Source organism: Zosterops lateralis (genome assembly GCF_965231275.1).
Source record: "Zosterops lateralis genome assembly, chromosome: 7".
NCBI lineage: Eukaryota > Metazoa > Chordata > Aves > Passeriformes > Zosteropidae > Zosterops > Zosterops lateralis.
The window spans coordinates 20213068-20234735 of NC_139767.1; the positions used below are offsets into that span (position 1 = coordinate 20213068).

Below are 21668 nucleotides of genomic sequence, written 5' to 3' on the forward strand. Positions count from 1 at the left end.
GCCCAGGGAGGACATGGTACCTCTTCTCTATGGAGACATTCCAAACCCATCTGGACACATTCCTGTGTCACCTGCTCCAGGTGAGCCCTGCTTTGGCGGGGGCTGTTGAGCAGATGATCTCCAGAAGTTCCTTCCAACCTTAAAAATTCTGTGATCCTGTGAAAACTAGCCAGGATTTGTTCTGACTAGCTAAACTGATATAGCTGGTTAATTTATCTGACACATTTCTTCTTTAATGGACGTTCTTTGGCATAATAGTACAGACACACAATCATAAAAGTTGGTATACTGCAAATGAAAACATTTAAGTATCAAAATATAGTATAAATTAATAATTTAGTATAATTAATATAGACTGTTTCTTACTTTTTCCCAAATTCACTCAAGTCAGCCAAGAAAAGAAGCTCTTTCACTTTCTGTACCTATAGTGTTACCATTCTGTCGTCTCTGCATTTCTTGGTTTCAAGTGTTTGAGTCTTTGCAGCAGCTTCTCACATTGCTTCATGTAAACAATATTATATTCTTAGAATTTATCTGTATGTTTTGCATTCTTGTTCTCTGAGAGAGAACTTGACTGATGGTCATATTGACCAATGGAGTCAGGAGGTTGTAACCTCTTTGGGCCAATCTTGGCCCTCTGTACAAAATGTATATAAGCCTTTGGAGTCAGATAAAAAAAGAGCATTCCATGTTTCACCAAGCTGCTGCCTGCTGTCCTCTGTGAAAGTCCACTCCCATCTCGCAATGTGTTGCCCCTCTAAAGGCGTGGAGTAACACCATTCCCTTCTCTAACAGGCTGTTGGGCTTAGAAGATTCATTCTTTTCCTGGTATTCCCAGACTTCTGCTAGACATCCTTGTTCAAGGCTAACTCGCACCACTCTCTGCTTTTATTTTCCTCTCTGTAGAAAACAGGGAGTAAATAATAACCTCCTTGTAAAGCACTTGGAGGTATACAGCAATAACAACTACAAGAGCACTTGGTATAATCAAACAAAAATGCATTTTCAGTAAAATGAGAAAACCCCAGGAAAACATTCATTTCAACTGAAAATGGAGTTCACAGAAGGTTTTGTTTAACACACACACCTTGGGCCCACATAGCTCTGACACCGCTAATTTAAATTAGGGCAGAGATCAAAGTTTTAGACAAGTTTTACCTTTAACTTTAGAGAATTGAGTTTTTCCTCCCTTAGATGCTCTCTCAACATCTCTCGGTGAAGCCTCTCCTGCTCCATGGCAAACTCCCCCAGTGTGTACTGGCGCACACTGTTGTGGCGAGTGGACATTCCCAGGGTACTCCCTCCTTGGCTGGGAACACTGGTGAAGCCTTGCCTTCTCGTGAAGTAATATACAGTAACACAGTTAAAATGGACATTTTTTGTTCTCTTCCGCTTCTCTCTCTTCAGGATTGAAGATGCTGGAACAGAGGCAGATTTCAGTGTGAATGGAAACTTGCAGTCAGGTAGCAGATGTGTTAAGGTAAAGGAAACTGCATAAGGGACAATATCTGACTACACAGACACCATATTCCAGGATGAGAATAATAAGAAGATAACGTTAGAAATATTTACCATGTGTGCAAATCTAGAAGCCACTAAAAGCTGCTACAGTTATGAACACCACTGTCTACTTCAGAACAGAAATACTTGGCCAGGAAAGTTTTTCTTTCCTGTCATGTCATAAAAATGTTTTATCATTTTACCAAGGAAACAAAATGAAGAAATCAAAGGTAATAGCACTTGTAAATCTCACAAATTAGAGACTCACACAAACCTTTGAATCCTCATCAGTAAATCTGAGTATCTATGACGCAGGGTCAGTGTTGACAGTAATCTGGTTTAGATCTTAGGGTGGAACTCCAGACAGGGCTGCTTTACTGGTAGGAATGGCAAATGCTGCAATAAAAGCACTTCTGTTTTTTAAAGTCTGTCAAGCTCTTTGTGGTAGAGGCACTGCTTTCATACTAATGGCCAAACATAAATAAATTACCCTTAAGTTTTATTCACACACTACACACTAACGTTAATAGCTAAATGAAGCTAAGCAGAAGAGTCTGTGATTTAGTTACTCACAGATGAAAAAAAAAAAAGGCCATCTCTGATAAAAACTAGATACCATGAATGAGCTTTTACACTATGTGCATTTTTGCCCATGTGTGTGCATCAAAATTTAGAACATGAATTTCATGCACTGCCATATGTTTATCCCTAAAAGTTCAGTCAGCAGCCTTTCAGTAAAGACTGCAGATGCCACGGACTGTCTTAAAAAACCCACTAATGCATGTTTTCAATTTTTTATAATTCTTATCAGTTTCAGTAATTAAATTGTCAACACCATACCATCAAAGTTGTTTGTTTGTGGGTTTTTTTTGATATATCACTGATTAAAACTGTGTCAAAATAGAATTAAGCTGAACTTCATGAAAATGTTGACATATAGTAACTGCACCATCACTGGCACTGCAAATTCAGCACTAGATTGAAGACATGGATGAAGACAATGTGAGAGCCTGCATGCATTTGTTGTAAATGCCATTAAAGTTTGTGATGTTATTTATTAATTTTATAGTTCTGAGTCAGACAAATCATATGACAATCTGTAATCAAACATGTGTGTAAACATTCAGAGCCCTGAAAATACATGGGATTAGTTTACCTGGAACACATACTATCTTTTGGTAGAGCTCATTAAAGGAGAGAGATAAGGCCCTGTGAAGAACTCCACGATCATCTCCTGAATGCTACTGTCAGGAGGAGTTAGAATATATTCATATTTATGTGAATGTTGTTTACAAAAACAAATCTGGCAGGAGCTGGAGGAGTTTACAGGATTGTATTTGATTACTCAAAAGCACAGATTAGAATGTCAGTGAGGAGACATGAAAATTGTGACCACCTCAGCTACCAAGGACACGGAAAGAAGCACAGTCAGCACTGCAAAGCACTGTGTTCTTGCTCTATTACACTTCCTACAAACCTCTGAGCAAAGGGCTGCCTTGATGTGAGCTCAAAAATATTACTAGATATTGAATGGAAATGTTGAACATTTTCCAGTGTCAGGGACGAACTTCTCTATACCTGATTCAAACCCTTTGCTTCAAGCCAACCAAAACAGAACTACCACCTTATCCAGAGTCAGGGGCATTTTATTATTTTGCATGCACTGTACCTTACACAGTATGTTAAATCTGCTGGCATCACTGCCAAAGACATTGCTTAACAGCAGAAGAACACACAAAACACATATGTTCTGATCTACTAGAAAGCATGAATATACACCCAGCAAAAATATACTGAAAATTTGAAAAATTTGCGTTTTATCCTATTTAGTTATCATTTATTTCTTGTATTTTCGAACAGATGCCATCATTGGCCCATCCAACTTCCAAACCCCGTGAAAGGTAGTTTACTAAAAGAGAAAAATCAATATTTCCACTAGCAGTCCAATGAATGCTTAAAAGAATCACCCAAGTTTCATTTGCATATGAATAAATTATAACTGATGCAATAGGTAAGCAAGAGCAGTAATATGCTGGCAGGCTGAAACAAAGCTTTCCTGCCTTGCTCTCTCATACATCCAAGGCACTGTGCAGCAGCACTGTCTCTTTGCCTTTCAACATCCTCATTTTCCAAGCTACAGTGGAGCTACAGTAGTGTGAAACCTGTGGAAGATGCAGCACTTCCTCTGTATATTTAGCGGCTGAAATGGAATCCAAACCTCCACCTAAGAAAAGCACTAGTGAAGCTGTATTCATCCATCAAATTCAAAATCTGCTCCCTCATTTTATACGATCCTGATAGGAATGACATTTTAAGCTCATCATGTTTTTCTAACATTTTTTACCCAGAAAACTGATAGTTCTTTGATTACAAAACTTAAATGATCTCAGTTCTGGCTGAAGTCCAAAACATAAGCACTTTCTTCTGCTGTCTCAGCTATTCTCCTGATGTCAAAGACATTTAAAATAAATGTGAACCATATGGCTCCTCAGCAGATTACTCACACTCCTGCATCAATGAGGGCAAAGCAATTCATTGTCACCAGCGCAGAAATATCTTAGGCACGTGAAAATTTCAAAAGGCTGGAAAAAACATGTGTGAAACAGCCTTTTGGATTAAAGCTCCATCTTAGACCAGTGGAAATGCTGCATTTCTTACATTCTACCACCCATTTGTCTGCTTTTTACGTACTCAGTGTCATATAAACCATAATGGTAAGAAGGATTAGCACCATTCTCCACCTGCTCCATGACTTTCCATGCAGTGTTTCATCAAGTCTAACACCACAGAACAGCAAAGCCTAATCCCTCCTGGTAATCCAGGTCAGAACATTGTTTTATAAAAACCAGCTTGCTTCCCAACCCTCACAGAAAACAAAATCTAGGAAAAGGTTGTATCCAGAAATTGCTCCTACCTCTTTCTCTTACTTTGCCTTCTGTCCCATTGTCTTTTAAAGGATATTTTCTAAGAGTCTCCATACATTCAATTTACAAGTTTCCAGCCCTGAATGATAAAACACTTTTCCTACATGCTGAAAAATCTACATTAAGAGGAAATCCTGTGACATAAAATACACCCTCCAAAAGAAACATGTAGTCTTGAGGACAAGGGAGGCATTTTCTATAAGAAATCTGAATCTGGAAGTCTTGAAGGGAACTGCATACTCAGTTGAAAATTAGTGGAAATTTGAGAGAAGAGGGACAGTGCTGTGGAACACCACGACCTACCTAGAGCACTTCACCATTCTATCCTTCTAGTAGCTTCCTTTAGGGAAAAGCCAAAGGTAAATTCACTTCACAGGAGGAGCTCAATGGGAATGGCTGCCTAATGCCAGGTTTATGTAAGTCACATTTGAAAAGGTTTCTGAAAATTACTAGCTCACAGACATGTCTGACATGAATAGAGAGGATTTAATTTGTATTTTAAGCATTTTACATCAGTGCCAAGAGTTTTGTCTGAAATCTCACAGAAATGTTTAATTTTTAGGATGCATACTAGAAGCTGGAACTCGACCATTAAAATTTCAGTGAAAGCTTTCAGCTTACTTCCTCAGCACCCTCTACCTCAAGAGTGCTTTTCTGTGACATTCATCATACTAGTCTAGTTCTTCCATTCTGCAGATATCATCAGCCTGTGGGGAGGAGTGGAGATAGTTAAGTACTCTCTGCCTCACCATTTCCTCTAAATGCCAGCTGCTGTTCCATAGATGATTATTCTTGACCTTGGCCCCAGGTTTGTGAGGAGGAAAGTCCTACCAGGGATCTCTGTAGGAACACCCAAGCATAACAATTGCATTCGCTGAGTTCTCCTATGACACTACAGGCAATCAATCCTCTGTCCCACCCTGTGTGTGACTTCTGTGAATGGCCATTTCATACAAACACAGCTACCCATTCAGCTGACTGACACTTCGCATTTACAAACATATTTTATGTATCTGTCATGAACATCTTCTGACAGAACGATTTTGCTGGATGTTTTCTAAGCCAACAAAAACACCATGTAAGGCAAACACTGTCTCTCTGGTTGTACTGTATGCAAAGTGCACTGATTTATAACAGAGAACTTATTTAAAAACACAGAAAGATAATAAGTTGCACAAATAATTCTAAAAACTAGCAGGAGCCTGCCTTTTCAATTTTTAACAATTCTCACCACAGCCCTCCTTATTCCAGATGAAAAGATGCTCTCATAGTGTACCCTGTCCTCTCACTCTGTGTGAGTTTCAGCAACAGCATTGCACTACATTTTGCTGAATTTATTTGCATTTCTTGCTTTTTAATGCTCAGATGAGCTGACTTATTTTAAAATCAAATACAAGAACCTCTCAACTTGTTAGCATTTCATAATGTGAGTCAACAAATTGCAATAAGAACATATTCCTCATTAACAAAAAAATTCCAACCCTGGCTGCTGGCAACATAAATAACTGCCAGATGCCATGAAAAAAGGAATGCCTGCATTTAGTTACACGTAAGTGTTTTCCCATAGTAAACCAGCACCACCATTAACTCCTTTAGATTTCTATCATTAACCAGCAATTAAATGCAGCTGAAATTCAAAGCTTAGGTAGGGTCTTGTGCTATTGACCTTAGACCAAATAAAACTTTATCCCTCTATAAAGATAATTCAAAAGAAGCTACACCTTCCTAAGGATTTCATACCTTCTTTCCCATTATGCATGGCCAAATAGATGAGGCAATCTCAGTAAGTTAGCAACTCTACAAAATTCAAACAGGGCATATTGAAGGAACTGCAACAGGGATGTATTTGTGTTTTCAAATTTCTCATTATCTTTAACAGCAAAATCAAAAGATGGCAAGAGCATTTAGAGACCAAAGGGTTTTCTCAGAGCCCTCGGTGACCTGCCCCATTCCTAATGAACCTAAGAACATCCACAAGTACTCTAAAGACAGTACCCTAATTAGAGAAATGATTGGACCTGTGATTATGGCCCCAGGATAACCTTGCTCATGACAGCGATAATGTTAATGGCAATAGAGAGATAACTGATGGAGGATATCAACCAGACTGTGTGATGGCACCACCTCCTGTTGGTGATAATCACCTTATCAGATAAGCTGCTGCTGGCCATCTCAAGTGACTCTGCAGGCAAGGAAGGCAAGTAAAGTTTAAGCTACACGACACTGAAGTTGAAATGGCAGAGGAAAGCAGCAGCTCCTTATGCTTCTTAAGAGATGCATCTATGATTAATGTGCTATGGGGAGTTATTACCAGCACCAAAGTGCAAAAGACAGAACTTCACGAGGTCCCGACCGGTCTTTCAAAAGCATGCGGTTCTGTAAGTTAAATTTGGATATTCTTCTGTATCAGAAAAAAACCACCAAACATTTAGAGGCAGGTACCTCACCAAAGCAGGGAGAATCACAGAATCATCAAATTATTAATGTTGGAAAAGACCTCCAAGATCATCAAATACAATTTTAGACTGAATACCACCATGCCCTTCAAACCAAATCATGAAGTACAATGTCTACTTGTTTTCTGAACATTTTCAGGGACCGTGACTCCTCCACTTCCCTGGGGAACCTGTTCCAATGCTTAACTACTCTCAGTGAAGCAGTTTTTTCTAATATCAAGCTTAAACCTCTCCTGGCACACTTTGAGGTCATTTCCCCTTGTCTGTGAGAAGAGACTGACCCTCACCTTGCCACAACCTTTCATGGAGTTGTAGAGAGCAGTAAGGCCTCCCCTGAGCCTCCTTTTCCCCACTGAACACCCACAGCTCCCTCAGCCGCTCCTCACAGACCCTTCATGAGCTTTATTACCCTTCCCTGGAAGGGCACATATGCCCCCATGGCTGAGCTGGAATGCGGAACTCAGTGTTTCTCAGTGCACACAAACATGGGAATGGTTGTACTGACATGTTCAACAGCAATTCCAGGTTTTTCAGCTTGCTGTGGAGCAGATGGAACACAGCAGTGGGGTGCCAGAACTGAACAGGGCAATTCAAAGGAGCTCAAATGGCACTGTGAGTGCTCCAGCCCTGCATTGCATGTATGCCTAAGTCCTGACTAATTCTGTACGTGCATGCTTGGACTGCTACTTAAGATGAACATCCTTCTTTCTGATATGAAGGCAGGGCTGTGAAATGGGACAGGCATGTGGACTAGCTAGTCCTTTGGCATCCATTAAACTAAATCTGCAATGACTAATGACCTGTGGAATCAAACTGAAATTGCTTCAATAGACTGAGAAAGGTAAGTAAAATACACAACAGGGATTATACCTGCCACCAGTAATGAAGGCACTCCATCTGCATTTGCTAAGAGATTTAAAAATGTGCACATCTGTAAAAATATACACACCTAATCAAGGAAATGCTAATGGTAAAAGTTGTCTATTCTTTACGGACTGTAATTTTTATTTACTGATTCAGATGCATGCAACTTAGGCTAGGGATTTATTAATTTCTTCTTGTTGCTGTCTTTATTTGTTTAAATGGGTACGTTGTTAAAGAAATTCTATACTTATCCCTGCCTAGTAGTCACAAGCAATAGCACTCAGGGCCATCTCAGTCATGTGGTTTTTATCATCACACTACAGGGTTAATTGCTGAGAACAAAGTTATCTTCTGGTAGTTCTGCCCCACCTGAATGATCCACAGTGACTGTGCGCCTCATTTAGCTGGCAGGTTAAACTGACTTTAAGACTAATGGAGCAGAATTCTTGCTAGGCTCCCATTTATCTGACCCAATACATATCATTTCAAGAGTTGTGTAAATACAGGGATGGATCAGTTGTGCTAGATGGATTTATATACAAACTGCCTGCTTGTTAAAGTGCAGAAGACGTTGTAGTTACAAGCAATTTAGAATTATCTCTTTGTCAGGTCAATTAGAAAGAAAAAATAAAACTTAGAGGACTGTGTTAGACTTTTTTTTTAGTTCTCAATTTAAGAATTAATATATAGATCTTCATGTTGACAATAGGTCACACAACTCTCTCCCCCTTTTCCAGTCAGTAAAAGAGAGTTTATAGTAAACTTCATATTCACTTATATGAAAACAGACCACAAAAGAGACAGTACACAGGATCTGACAGTGCCTCACTAAATAGAACAGAAAATGGTATAACGTGTCAGGATATAGCTTAGGAAGATACCTCCATCAAGGAGGTATTCAAGCATGTAACAGAGGCAAGGAATCTCACCAGCCTTTTTTCTGCACTAGCTCTTTTCAGTCTGCTCATTGAAAAAGTCTCACAGAACTCAACCATATTATTTAGATTCAAATATTCAACTTAGAAAAGCTCTTGTCTTTTATTATGGAAGATGAATGAGCTTAAAGCATAAACAAAATACCTTCCAATGTACACTGTTAACAGTTTTGTTAGTATACGTTACATGTGCATGTAATTTTTATGTGAGTATCACTTAATACCTCTTAAGTAATACAGGGGTTCTGTATTTGATTTCTTGGAATTTAGGCTGGTACATCTATATTAAAGAAAATAGTTTTTAAAAAATACTACCAATGCACACACACACTAATTGCTCTATTTCTGTATCACCAATGGATATATACAGATATATTTTTTAAAAATGTAATATGTATAATTTCTGTATGTGTGTGAGTGCACACACAGATAAACATCTATTAGTCTGGCCACAAATATCTCAGTTACATAAATCATTAACCATAAGACTGAAATATTGTAGTTTCTCTTACAGAAAGGGAAGTTTCTTTAAACTAAATTATTTATTATGTCAACTACAATAAACCTTTTGTTTCATGCATGTAGTACAACTTCCAAATTTGTCCCCTGAATCATTGTCTTTCATTTTATCACCTGTGCATGTATTCACAATAAAATTGTGGTCTTCTGTGTGGGTGGGAGGACTGTTTGATATAAAAAGCCTGTTTTCAGTCTATGATGAATAATCAGGTAATTATTCAACAGATGCAAATACTGAAGTAGCAGCATGCAGATAATACTGTCACCAAGATATTTCTAAATACTTTGTCTTTGGCAGTATTTAGAAATATCTTGGTGACAATAGTTTACTGGTCACTTACTCCTTTGTGGCATTTCAATAAAATAGGTGCCTGGCTAGCACTGCATCTTAAATATCATAAAGCACCTGAAGAGTGTTCCATGTAAACCCATTTCCAAAGTCATGCCTGTCCCTCTTGTGCACAGAACGTTCCCTACCACAGCAAAGAGGATTCAGACCCTGACAGCCAAACACCCACTCAAACTGAACAGCAGCATCTGGTAGATAAGTCAGTTATAAAAATATTCGTATCATGTACTACAAACATGACTCCTAGGCACATCCAAACCACTCAGTTACATGGACCACATTCTGCATGGGCAGCAATGAGGAGCCTCACCTACTTCTTGGCTCAGTTTTAAGGAATAACTGCATAGAGGAGATCCAAATACAACAGAGTTGAAGGAGACAAACCCCTGCTTTTTAGACGATGCAGTTTACTATTAATAAATAATATAACCACTTAACACAAGTATCATAAACTGCAAACACAAACTGTAAATTTATCACTCCCAGAAATATATGCTGCAAATGTAGCTTTGATAACTTAAGACCAAATTTTGTACACAAAACCACTGCAAAGTACGGACATATTCTCTGGTACCTGAAAAACAGAACTACTGAAATAATGTGCACCATACACAACATTCATCAGCTCCAAATAAAACAAAGCTTATATTGTTTTTAGAGAAGAACTCTCACCAATACTGTATTACAGAGAGCTGACAGCTGAAATACATTTAGCTAAGGAAAATAAGCAAACTGAGCTAAAGCACTATCCCTACAGTACCTGTTTGAAATATTTTGAACACAGCTTCTAACATTAACTACAAACAGGTACATAATTCATATAGCAAATAGGTAGGTCCTTCCAAAAGACTTAAAACTTTTACAAGAACAGTCAAACAGACAAGAAGTCAAAAGAATATAAGAGTATTTTACTAAGTCGTTTTCAGCAAGCCACAAACTGAACATCATGGACAGGGAAAGAAGCACAATCAGTACTGCAAAGCACTGTGTTCTTATGATCTGTTCAATTAAAAATCATCAAGCTTATCTAACCACAAAATTTATTTTATTTTGGGAAACAGGAATAATTCTTTGGGTACGTAGAGTTAATACTTACGGGTAAAATGATTAGAAGTGGAGGGATTGACACTATCACCACTGTCAGCACTTTCACTGCTAGAAATGTCATCATCCGATTCCCTCACAGAGGAACAAGGTGAGGAGCCATCAACTTCTTCAAACTTCCTCTTTAAAATTCCACTCATTGCTGCAATGCTGTCACATGTACCTGTAACAGGAACACAGGCAATGAGGCACTGAAACATCCAGCTGCAGAATATGCAATCATAAACTCCAAAGTAATTTTTATTTCAAAAGAGCAGTAAATTGCCACTTCTAGTCTTGAATAATCATTTAATATGAAATGATACATGACTAATTAGGAGAGTGAAGCCATAGAGAAGAAAAAAAAAAACTTAAGTCCTTCGCTAACTTGACATGTATGGAGATGATTATTTCACTAGAATAATCTGTAACAGATTGCTTTCAGGGAGTGTTTTTCCCATGATGTAAACGTCATCCCTATCTTCTTCTAGGTTATGTTGTGAAATTTCAAACAAGGAAAAAAATGCCTCGGTCCCTTCTGTGGCTGCCACAGAAGGAAGGAATGTTCACAATCAGGAATGAAATTAAGAAGAAATCACCCTGAACATTACAGTTCCCAATGCTAAATACATGTGATTTAACTAGTGTTCACATCATCCTCTAAGAATTCCATCTGATAATTTCAGTATTACAGACAGATAAAAGACAGTGAAGGCACGAAGACCATATAAGAATTTGTGCTCAATAAACATCTGGATTTCAGAAGTTACCCACACCAGTTAAAGACACCAACTGCCTCCCAAACGTTCTCTCCCAGCCACCATGGGAAAGAAAGCCAGGTCACCCTTGACTAAGCTGATCTCCTCCTATGCCAAGGTGACCTGCCCAGTGGTTGAGGCAAAGGCTGTGGATGTTGTCTACCTGGACTTTACTAAAGCCTTTGACAACGTTTCCCACAGCATCCCCGTGGAGAAACTGACTGCTCACGTCTTGGATGGGTGCAAAAACTGGCTGGCTGGATGGCTCAGAGAGTGGTGGGGAATGGAACTAAACCCAGCTGGTGGCTGGTCACTAGTGGCTGGTCACCTGTTTCCCAGGGCTCAGCTGAAGCAGATCCTGTTCAAATATCTTTATCAGTGATCTGGACAAGGGGATGAAGTGTCTGTCCCCTCAGTCAGTTTGCAGATAACAGCAAGTTGGGCATGAGTCCAAAGAAGGGCAATGAAGCTGGTGAAGGTCTAGAAAGTGACTCATATGAGGAGCAGCTAAGAGAGCTGAGACTTTTCAGTCTGGAGAGGGATGACTCTCCAAACTCCCTGAGAGAACGTTTTAGCCAGGTAGGGGCTGGCCTCTTCTTCCAGGTAACAAGTGACAGGACAAGAGGAAATGGCCTCAAGCTATGCCAGGGGAAGTTTAGATTAGATACTGGGAAAGATTTCTTCAACAGAAGGGTGGTCAAGCATATGAATGGGGTGCCCAAGCAAGTCACCCCAGAGTCACCGTTCCTGGAGGTATTTAAAAGACATGTAGATGGCACTTGGGTTTAGTGGTGGATTTGTCATGTCAGGTAATGGTTGGACTCAATGATCTTTAAAGTATTTTCCAACCTAAAATATTCTGTTATACTAAAATTAAGAAATGAAATGTCTAATGTATTCCTGAGGTTGAGCAGAATATTATAAAGCTAAGTATTCAAACAGAAATTCAGCAGCATGTCCTGGTTCCAGCCAGGACAGGGTTAATTTTTTGCAGTAGCCAGAGGGGGCATGGCCAGGACACCAAGGTTATTCTATGCCACCTCCCATCATTACTGGGGGCAGGGGGAAGGGAGTCTTTCCTGGGGAGTAGAAGTTCCTTATGGCTCCAATTCCAAGCCAGGGGGACTGGTGCTGTCTATTGTGTGTTTCCACAGTGAGCAGTAACACTTCTTTTCTGGTACTCTCTGTCAGGAATATTGTTACCCTTACTGTTCCTTTTCTTATCTCATTGCCATTTCTAGTAATTTGTTCTTATCTCAACCCATGATCTTCACCTTTTGTGCCTCCAGTTCTCTTCTCCAGCCCACTGCAGGGGGTAGGGAGTGTGGGGGGTAGTGAGCAGCAGCCTGGAGAGTTTCTGTGGGAGCACTAAATTGGGGAGTACCCCTCCTAAACACAGCAGAGGTGGAAATATTGCATGTAATTAACTAACTGAGGAGAGATCAAGAACAGCTGGAGCCTGCCGGGATGCACAGCTGGTCACCATCCTGCCTGCAGCACTGTAAAGACAAACACTCCTAACACTTATCCAGGCAAAAAAGTTTGTTTTGGATTGATGACACACTGTACTTGTCAGGGACACACAACCCAGCAGTACAGACTTGACAAAGGGCTCTGCCAAATCCCACTGAAAGCAAGAAAAATAAAAAATTAATTTACATTACTCATGAAATGGAACTATTAAAATCTCTACAGCTACTTTTAGGATTTCCTAATTCTTGACCAGCCACATTCTGCTCCTTCCAGGAAGCTGAATTAGATACCCTTCAGAACTCCCTTCCAACCAACATTTCTATGGCTCTGTGTTTAAAACCCCAATATATCTGTGAGGAAGCTTGTATAAGCTGGGCTAAATGGCTACTAAAGAAGACAAGGTTAAGGCAGAGTACTGGCCAAAACGTTTAACAATTAGCACATTTCAGGGTTTTGGCTCAGGCCACTTTGCGCTCTCCTGGATAATGCAGGATGAAGCAGGAGCCAGAACCATTCCCAGCAGGCAGGCTGGATGAGGGCACCTGGGTTTTGGCAGAGGCCTGACAGCTCAGCCATTGTGGACAAGAGTTGTATACTGGCACTTGGCAGAGAAGCCAGAGAATGCTGTCCCTAGCCCGTGTCTTTCTTATCTTTTCAATTAGTGCAGAGGCAGTCTCAGGGATGTAGCTGTGTTCTGACCTGTAGCACAGCACTTCAGCAGGTTCTCTGCTATCTTTGCTCACACTTGGCCTCACACTAAGTAGTTTCAATGTCTCCTATGTGTTCTATAGCTCCCTTCAAACTTCAACACCAACTTCTTTCCTGGAATAAACAGCAACAGTGTGAAGAGAATTGCAACCTTTCAGCATGGTATGAAGTCATAATAAGATAAAGCTGGGTATATGAGAACTAACAAAAAAAAAAAAAAAAAAGAGAAAAAGTAGTAAAAAAAAAAAAAAAAGTAGGACTCACCAGCTTACAGAATCTGTAAGACTACTTCAAAATCATAATTCCATAAATGCTGAAGCCTGTCTATATGAAATTTAGGAGTTGAGGTGGCAAGAACACAGTGGTTTCTTCCCAGTGCAACAGAAATTTAGTTCTAATTACTTGTTTTGCTTTGCTGACAAAGCATTTTACCTTGCCTGCAGCTCCTAAGCACAGCAGGAGGGACTTACGAGCAGGTTTAAACTTGCCTTTGTAAGTCAAAACTAGAAACTGCATATACATTATACAACATTTTTATGTTATTATTAAATTACGAGGATTAAGACAAAAGTTTTATAATAAGGGAGTTCATTCACTTCTTGAGAATCAAATACTCTAAAAAGCACACATGCAATTTTACCAAGTTTAATATCCTGTCTCCAGTAGTAGTTACTATTTAATGCTTCAATGGAAAGCAATGGGATGCAAAATCCAGCCAAAACCACTGCACATACACAGCTCTGCTTCCTCATCCTTGCAGCCAATTTCCCATTTAAGCATGAGACTGAAATGTTGCTATATGACAGTGCCCAGACCCTTAGAAATTCACTTGACTTGGTCTCCTGAGGCAACAAGTTTCTTATTAGTTTTCTGTGAGAAACAAAAAACCACAATAAAACACATCTTCTGAAACTATAGCCACACCCCTTTCAAAATCACTGCAGTTTCAATCTCTACAATATTTCGGACAGTAAGCAGCAGAAAGGCAGCAGTGTCCAGCAGCATGCTGTACTAGACACAGCTACACAGGTACCCCCCACAAAGTGGAGACAGCTGGAGAGAAGCCAGTGACATCCTGTTTCTGTATTACAGTGGTATTTCTATTTCAGCAGTGATTACATTACATGGGAGGCAGAGTACATCTGCTGATCCTGTACAGAATTAAGAAACACCTTTATATTTGGGGGGTGTGCAGGGAGGGAATGGCAATGGAGACACAAATGGTACTGCATGTTAAGTTGTGCATCCCAAAGCTGGGGCATCTGTCCAATGGCTACAGTTGCTGGAAAGCACCTGGCATGTTCCTGCCTACACTCTCAGTCTCACAGCTGTGCAACCCTTAACAGCCTGCCCCTGGGGAGCTTCCCAAAGCCATACAGCCTCTTGCTGACACTACTCCACTTTTAATGTGGGAACTAAAGCATTCATCAGCAAGAAAAAGGAAGAAAAAATGAACAAGAAATTGTGCAGGTCTGGAAACACTTGAGTACTTGTCTACTATTCAGATTCTTCCCAATTCTGAGTTAATAATCCCCAGAACAAGATGCATATTCCCATCAGAAAGTGCAGCTCACGAGAATAATGCACAGGGAGCACTGGTCCCCCAATACAGCCAACACGTGCTTCCTCTGAGACCTGGTGCCATATCTCCTAGGGCTAGAAAACAAGAACAGAGGGAGTGATGTGCCATCTCAACAGGTACACAGACACCTCACAGCCTGCTCAGTCTCCCCAATGCAAGGGCACAGGGACATACAAATGGCTGATTACGGACTGCTGACTGAGCAACAGCTGCTTTCACTTGAAGTAACCAGAAACTTTGAAATTACTCCAACATCCTTGTCACTGGTCATCCCTCAGACCAAAACCCCTTTCCTAGAAGGCTCTGCCAATCTGTCTCCAAATTGTCTTCTTCAAATGCATGTGAGCTTTTCCAGGGTCTCATTTTCAAGTTCCCCTAGCAAAAAGGCAATTCTGCATATGCCCAAGTTACAGAGATTTGAGATGTCTGAATAAGTTCCTGTTGAGGTCTCTGCGGGAGCCTGAAACTTCATGTTCTTCCAAGTAAGGTGTCCAAGAATGAAAGGAAAATCTATTATGAGTGCAAAGCATGTCGAGAAGGAAGAGACCAAAAGGTTGGGCCAGGCCCAAACCCATGAGCAACTCTTTATGTACCCAAAGGCTGTTAAAAACAGTAGAGCACTTGGCTCCTACCTGTGCCCACCACCCTCTTTGGACGATGAATCTTGGCATTATTTTCTATACAGCAAAATGGTCTCCTCCTAAACAAAGGACTACAATGCTCTCCACTAAGCTATAGCTTAGACACAGCAGGTACTGAACAACAGACTCAGCTCTCCAGCACCTGGATGAGTTTCTTAGCTCTTCTGCTGTGCAAATTAACAAGAGACCCATTCAGCAGCAGATCTTTACTAGAAAGATGTTTTGAGAGGAAAAGTGACTTCTGCTCTGCTCTTGGACATTCCTTACTTCAGGAACGGGCACTGGACTGTGACTGTGGAGCACAGGGAGCTCCAACTGCATGAGCTATGGTTCCATGCTGAAGGGTAACCACACAGACACTGGGGATTAAAACATTTCTCTCTCAAGCATCTAACCCCCAACTGCCTTCTTACTTCATTAAAGGGACGTGACTTAGAGACTAATCCTGAAACCTTACACAGAAGCAGAAGACCTGCAGTCCTCAATGGCCACTGCCAAACCACAGTACAAGAGAAAAACCATTCCTGCTCAAAGAATCATTGGAAAGACAGGGAATTTTACAGCCATCTTGACACTGCTAGAGAATATGCACTCCTCCCTACACTCAGCACCTCTGCATTAGTAAACTAGCTTTGCTGGCCCTGTAATTCTGCCTTGCCTTCCAATACAATGGGATTCTGATCAATTTTAAAACAATCAAAAAGGAAATGTTTGATACACAAAGCAGATGTATTAAATAACAGGATCTCTGGGGGAATTATAGTTTGGCTTATTAATTCTCAAAATTACTTTTCTGAACATAAATTCCTCCCCCTTCAAAAAAAGGCAACTGAATTCCTTTAATTTATCTTCTGGACACCTTAAAATCAAATTTTCTCCCTAAACAGCCTTAATACATCTTTAAAGCATTACGTTTACATATCCCAGCTAATGCGATATCAAAATTACAATTCACAATATCTAGTCAGAACTCTTCTGTGAGGAAATACACCTTATATCACACAATGCTTCTTTAATTGACAAAGCATTAACTCTTGTGATTAGAGTTACAGAATATTTAGTTGTAGTCTACATGCTTTCTTTCAAAAATATTTACAGGTATTATGACTTCAAATGCAGAGGAAGTGTAGTAAAAGCGTCAATAATGTGACTGCCAAGGGCATGGTCAAAGGAAACGGCTACAACAGTTTAAATGGCTAAACAAATACAGGCTAAAAGTCAAGTCAAGGGTAAAGATATAAATTCATACTGCCTCTGGCAGGAATCAATTATGCTGGCTATTCTGACCTCTAAATGGGTTCTTCTGGAGAGGGAGCATGAAAAGCTTGCTCTCGCTCTCTCACTTTTTACCTATTTTCTCTCATCTTCAGTACAAGTTACATATGTATGTTCCAATGTCTAAACTTGGTAAAAAATGTTTTAAAATGAGAAAGCGATAAACTGTTTTACCTGCATTAAAAACCAGTGATAGTTAAAAAACTTTCAACTGCAACTGGTTGAAAAGCATTCTCACTCCAAAGAACATTACTGAAAAGTTTTGAAATTCTTAGTAGAGACATTTTGAGAAATGTCAAAAATGTGCCTAAAAGCATGAAAATATGCCTAAATTAGTTGGTTATTGAAAATGGTAATACAGACTGAGTAACACCACAATGAAAGGGGCAAAACTGAAGAAAGAAAAAAAAAAACATGAGAAGGGATTGAAGCAAAAGGTTATGAAAAGATTCCTCTCTACAAAGGTGCAATTCAGACAAAAGTACTGAGTTTCAAATTTCTGTCTCTATTTAAAAGAAATACAAATGAAATAGCAAAGCCATGCTCTGTCATGATCACTGGAGGCCAGTTATAAAGGAGAAGGTATACAAAGCAGATACAAAAAAACACAGATGTCTTCAAAATTGAGTATTACCGTTCAGTTGGTGTTCATCTATGCCAGGTACCCGAACATATCGCTAAGGTCTTGCATTAGCTCGGCTCACTTTGAACAAGCAGCACAGTCAGCAAAAGCAGATCAGCTGTACTAATACACACAGCTTTTGAGCAGAACTAATCTGTGGAGCAGAACACTACCCTAACACAGACTATTTGCAGCAGCCCTGTGAAATACATCTTTAGATTCAACAGGCATCTCAGAAGTGTAAATACACATTACTTTGGATATCAAAATAAATACACAGTAGAGGGTCATATGATGGAAAAACTATGCTATTTAGTAATTATTCTTTACTTAACTGCAATTTTTGTTGCTCTTCTGACATAGGTGGTGTTCTGTCATACACTGGTAAAATTTAATTATGTATATACAAGAAACATACAAATTTACTACGCTTTAACAAGTATCGGTAATAAGAATCCACCACAGAGGTGGCATGAAAAGGGTCTTAGCTTATTATGCACCAAATCCTGCGATATTAAAGACCTGCCTGTGCACAGCCAGCAGCCATTTGCATTTCAGTACTGCTGCAGCGTCATACAATAGACATGCTCAGCAGGTTCCCTAATGGACACTGTTTCAACTTTCCTCAGCTCACCCTTCAAATTCCAGCCTGGCAGATGATTTTGTCCAACCTCGTGCCTTTGCCTTGTCACATCCACTCAATAAAAGGCACAGCTACAGGAATACCTTCTCCTATTCCTATGCAAGCACTGACAGATCTGGGTGCTCCAGGAGTCTCCGGGTTCAGTGAGGGAACACATGGAAAACAGTGTGGAGCCCTGATACTTTGACAGTCAGATTATATTCTTTTGACTTCAGGAACAAGACATCTAAAATTCATAGTATGATCTTGGTTCTTTGCATCCAATGACTTATAAGCAACCAATCAAAAGATTTTACGCTGATGAGCTTTTTTTTTTTTCCCTTTTTTTTTTTTTAACACCAAAAGCAAAAAATCTCCCATAACTGCTTGTTTTTATCTTTTTAATGAATGCTGACATTAGAAAGAACATAATTAGCCCAATTCTCTAATAAAATCACAGTGCTGTGCACATTTTTAAGACACTAAATAAATACTTGTCACAGCTATTAGTAGTCATGTAAAGTTACAGACTGGCTTCTCTGGTAGCCCAAAACTCTGTTGCTATTTTGTACTATAAAGCTGAAAGAAAATGGTAGAAACTATACAGCTAAGAAAATACCAGAAAAATATTATTTTCATCAGCAGAAGTATCTGAGGAAGAATAAAACAGGCCCCTAAAACCAAAAATAATTTTGGTCAGCAGGAGCCAACATGTAATTGCCACCAATGAAATGAATGTAGCTCTATGGCATAACAGTAAAATCATGACTTCATTCAGGCTTGGCCTCAAGTAAAGCCAAAATTAGTAAAAATACGTTTAAGTGCATCTTTCTCCCTAGAGAATTAAGTCAATAAAACAATTTGTACTGGAAAATATAAATTATTAATATCTACTGGAAGGCTGTGATGTTTTGAAATTACTATCTTCAAAAATAGCTTTATGGCTATAATAATTCAAGCTTTCTATCTAGATCAAGGACAACCAAAATATAATGCTACAACCTGCATTTTTTATGCACACCCAAGACAGCCCTAAGTTGGCATTCAGACCACAAAAAAATTACACAAAAATAAAAGATGCAAAATTGCTATTTGTTTCTAGGATTTGCTTTTTGACTTTGCATCATACATGGTGTATATATTCAACTCTGAAAAACAAAACATTTATTTTTTTAAAACCTAGAGATTTTTTTAAAAAATATTATTTCACAATTAAACACTGATGAGGGAAATTAACCAAAAAACCTCTTGTAACATACACAACAAATTACTGAATGCAGGAAACAGTGAATTCATACAACATAGCTGTGAAGTTCTTTTCTGCCACAGATACCTATGTAATGAATTGACAATTCACCTTCTCTTCTAAGAAGAGCACAAGGTAAAAACAAGCTACTCAGCTACCAGCTAAAAAATGAGTAGAATTTAATTTCAAGTTTACAAAAAAAACCCCAACAAACAAACAACAACAACCAAACCAACCAACCAAAAAAAAAAACCAAACCCCAAACAAACAAACAAACAAACAAACAAAAAAAAACCCAACAAAAAAAAACCACCAACAAAACAAACACCTGAGAAACCAACAGAATTTGATTTTTTATGGATTTGTCTCTTCTGGATGGATTACCCAAGGCACAGTATGAGGGCAGCTTCACTGATGCTCTTCCCCAGGGTCGGGGTGTTTAAGCTTTCCTCTATGTGATTACTTTGATAATCAGGGTCTTAGTCACAGCGCAAATTGCTTTTTACTGGTGTGAACTAGCAATTTCTCTTTCCTACCTCACCACCCATTTGCACAATACTTGAAGAAGATTGACTGCTTCTGCTTCAAGCTCAGATGATATGAGCTAACAGGTAAAAAAAACTAATTAGGAAAATATGATAAACATAATGAACAATATGACAGGCACAGAGAAAGCATAACTGCATATACCTGATTTCCTTAAGAAATGAGTCAAAAAGGTCAGTGATATGAAGATTTCGAAGTCCCAGATTTAGTGACCATGGTAGCACAGAATGAGATTTTTTTTTTAATGAAGGCAGACAAAATATGTGTAATTGGTAAAGTAAAATGTTTCTCTGCAAGCCAGTAGTCTTCTCTGTAATTTCAGTAACTGCAAACCTCAAAAAGGATCTAAAAAGCACAACAGGCAAAATTTCCAATAGTAATTTCATATTTGTGGCCAGCAAAAATTACCCATAGGTCCTTACTCACCTGTACATGTGTACCTGTGTATAATCGACACAAAGGCACCTAAAGGAAGGGCCTATGGTGCTAACACAGCATGACAGACCACAGTAGGACTGACCTAAAAGTCCCTGTTGTGTCAAAATGTAATGTTGACTCTCTTCACTTCTTTTCATACTAAAGAAAACCGTAAGTTTATGCCTGCAGTGACTTGTATACTAATAAACATGTCTAAGAATTCTTTTCAGTTCACTCTATAATTCAAAGCTGAAAACTTCACTAGAAAGCTGACAGAAGAGCTGCAGGTCTAATAATAAGTATGTACCCATCCAATTCCCAAGGCACTCTTGTCACCGAGACAGTGATGAATAGAAGCTGAGCAGCGAGCCCATTGCCATCTCACTGCCTGACTCGTAAGCACCTTATGACCATTCAGCACCACTTCAGCCAGGGGAGTCTGCTGGGACAAAATCAATTACCTGCCCTACACTCTCCTGAAAAGCACTGCTGTGAAGGTATGTGGCTCACACTTCCAACCTGCGATGGTTTTTAAATTATTATTATTTGATATATTTTGCTTTCTTAAATCTCTCATCACTCTGGCTTTTCCAGAGGAGCTAAAAGGGTCAATACTGTGCGATTTCTGCTTTTCCATTTTATTGTTGAAAGATGTTTGTTTAGAAATAAGAGTGGGTGAGAAGGGGATAATAGTAAACAACTGAACAACTTAATTGAAAGCTACAAAGTTAAACCTCTGGCTACCCTGAAAGTGAATGGTTCAATAAAGACTCTGGTACAACAAGAGAGCAAAACAATGGCAACCCTGCAAGTCAATTCCCTTCTGAGTCGTGGGGCTTCCCTTCTCGCCCCTAAAATAGAATATTTAAAAGACAAAAATGCTTAGTTGAGAATAGCCTGCTCAGCTGTCACGGTTCATGTTTGAAGTAAGCAGTGCTACCATTTGTTGTCCGCACTAAAAACAATTAACAAATACATTTTGTGGCTTTCAACGTTTTTTGTTTACCCTATCACCCCACACAAATGGCATTTACTAGAGATGGTTATCGCTTAGGAAGTGCAACTAAAAACATTTGCAATGCAGCCTCCTTGTTAACATATTCATGATACATTTAAGGCAGATTTTGTTCAACAGTGACAAAGACCAG

The 21668-nt window shown here is 39.3% G+C and overlaps 1 protein-coding gene across 8 annotated transcripts in view; it reads right to left on the reverse strand.

The window, feature by feature from the left end:
- Positions 1 to 21668, reverse strand: part of CSRNP3 (cysteine and serine rich nuclear protein 3) — a 98147-nt gene that overhangs the window by 16733 nt on the left and 59746 nt on the right. For all 8 annotated transcript variants that reach the window (XR_014590490.1, XR_014590491.1, XR_014590492.1 and 5 more), the window contains 2 exons: positions 10644 to 10814; positions 1159 to 1418 (listed from right to left, as the gene is read on the reverse strand). Coding sequence is in view for 1 of the 8 variants with exons in the window: in XM_083864751.1 (XP_083720877.1) it covers positions 1159 to 1418; positions 10644 to 10814 (431 nt within the window). In the remaining 7 variants the exon portion in view is untranslated. The remainder of the gene's footprint in view (positions 1 to 1158; positions 1419 to 10643; positions 10815 to 21668) is intronic.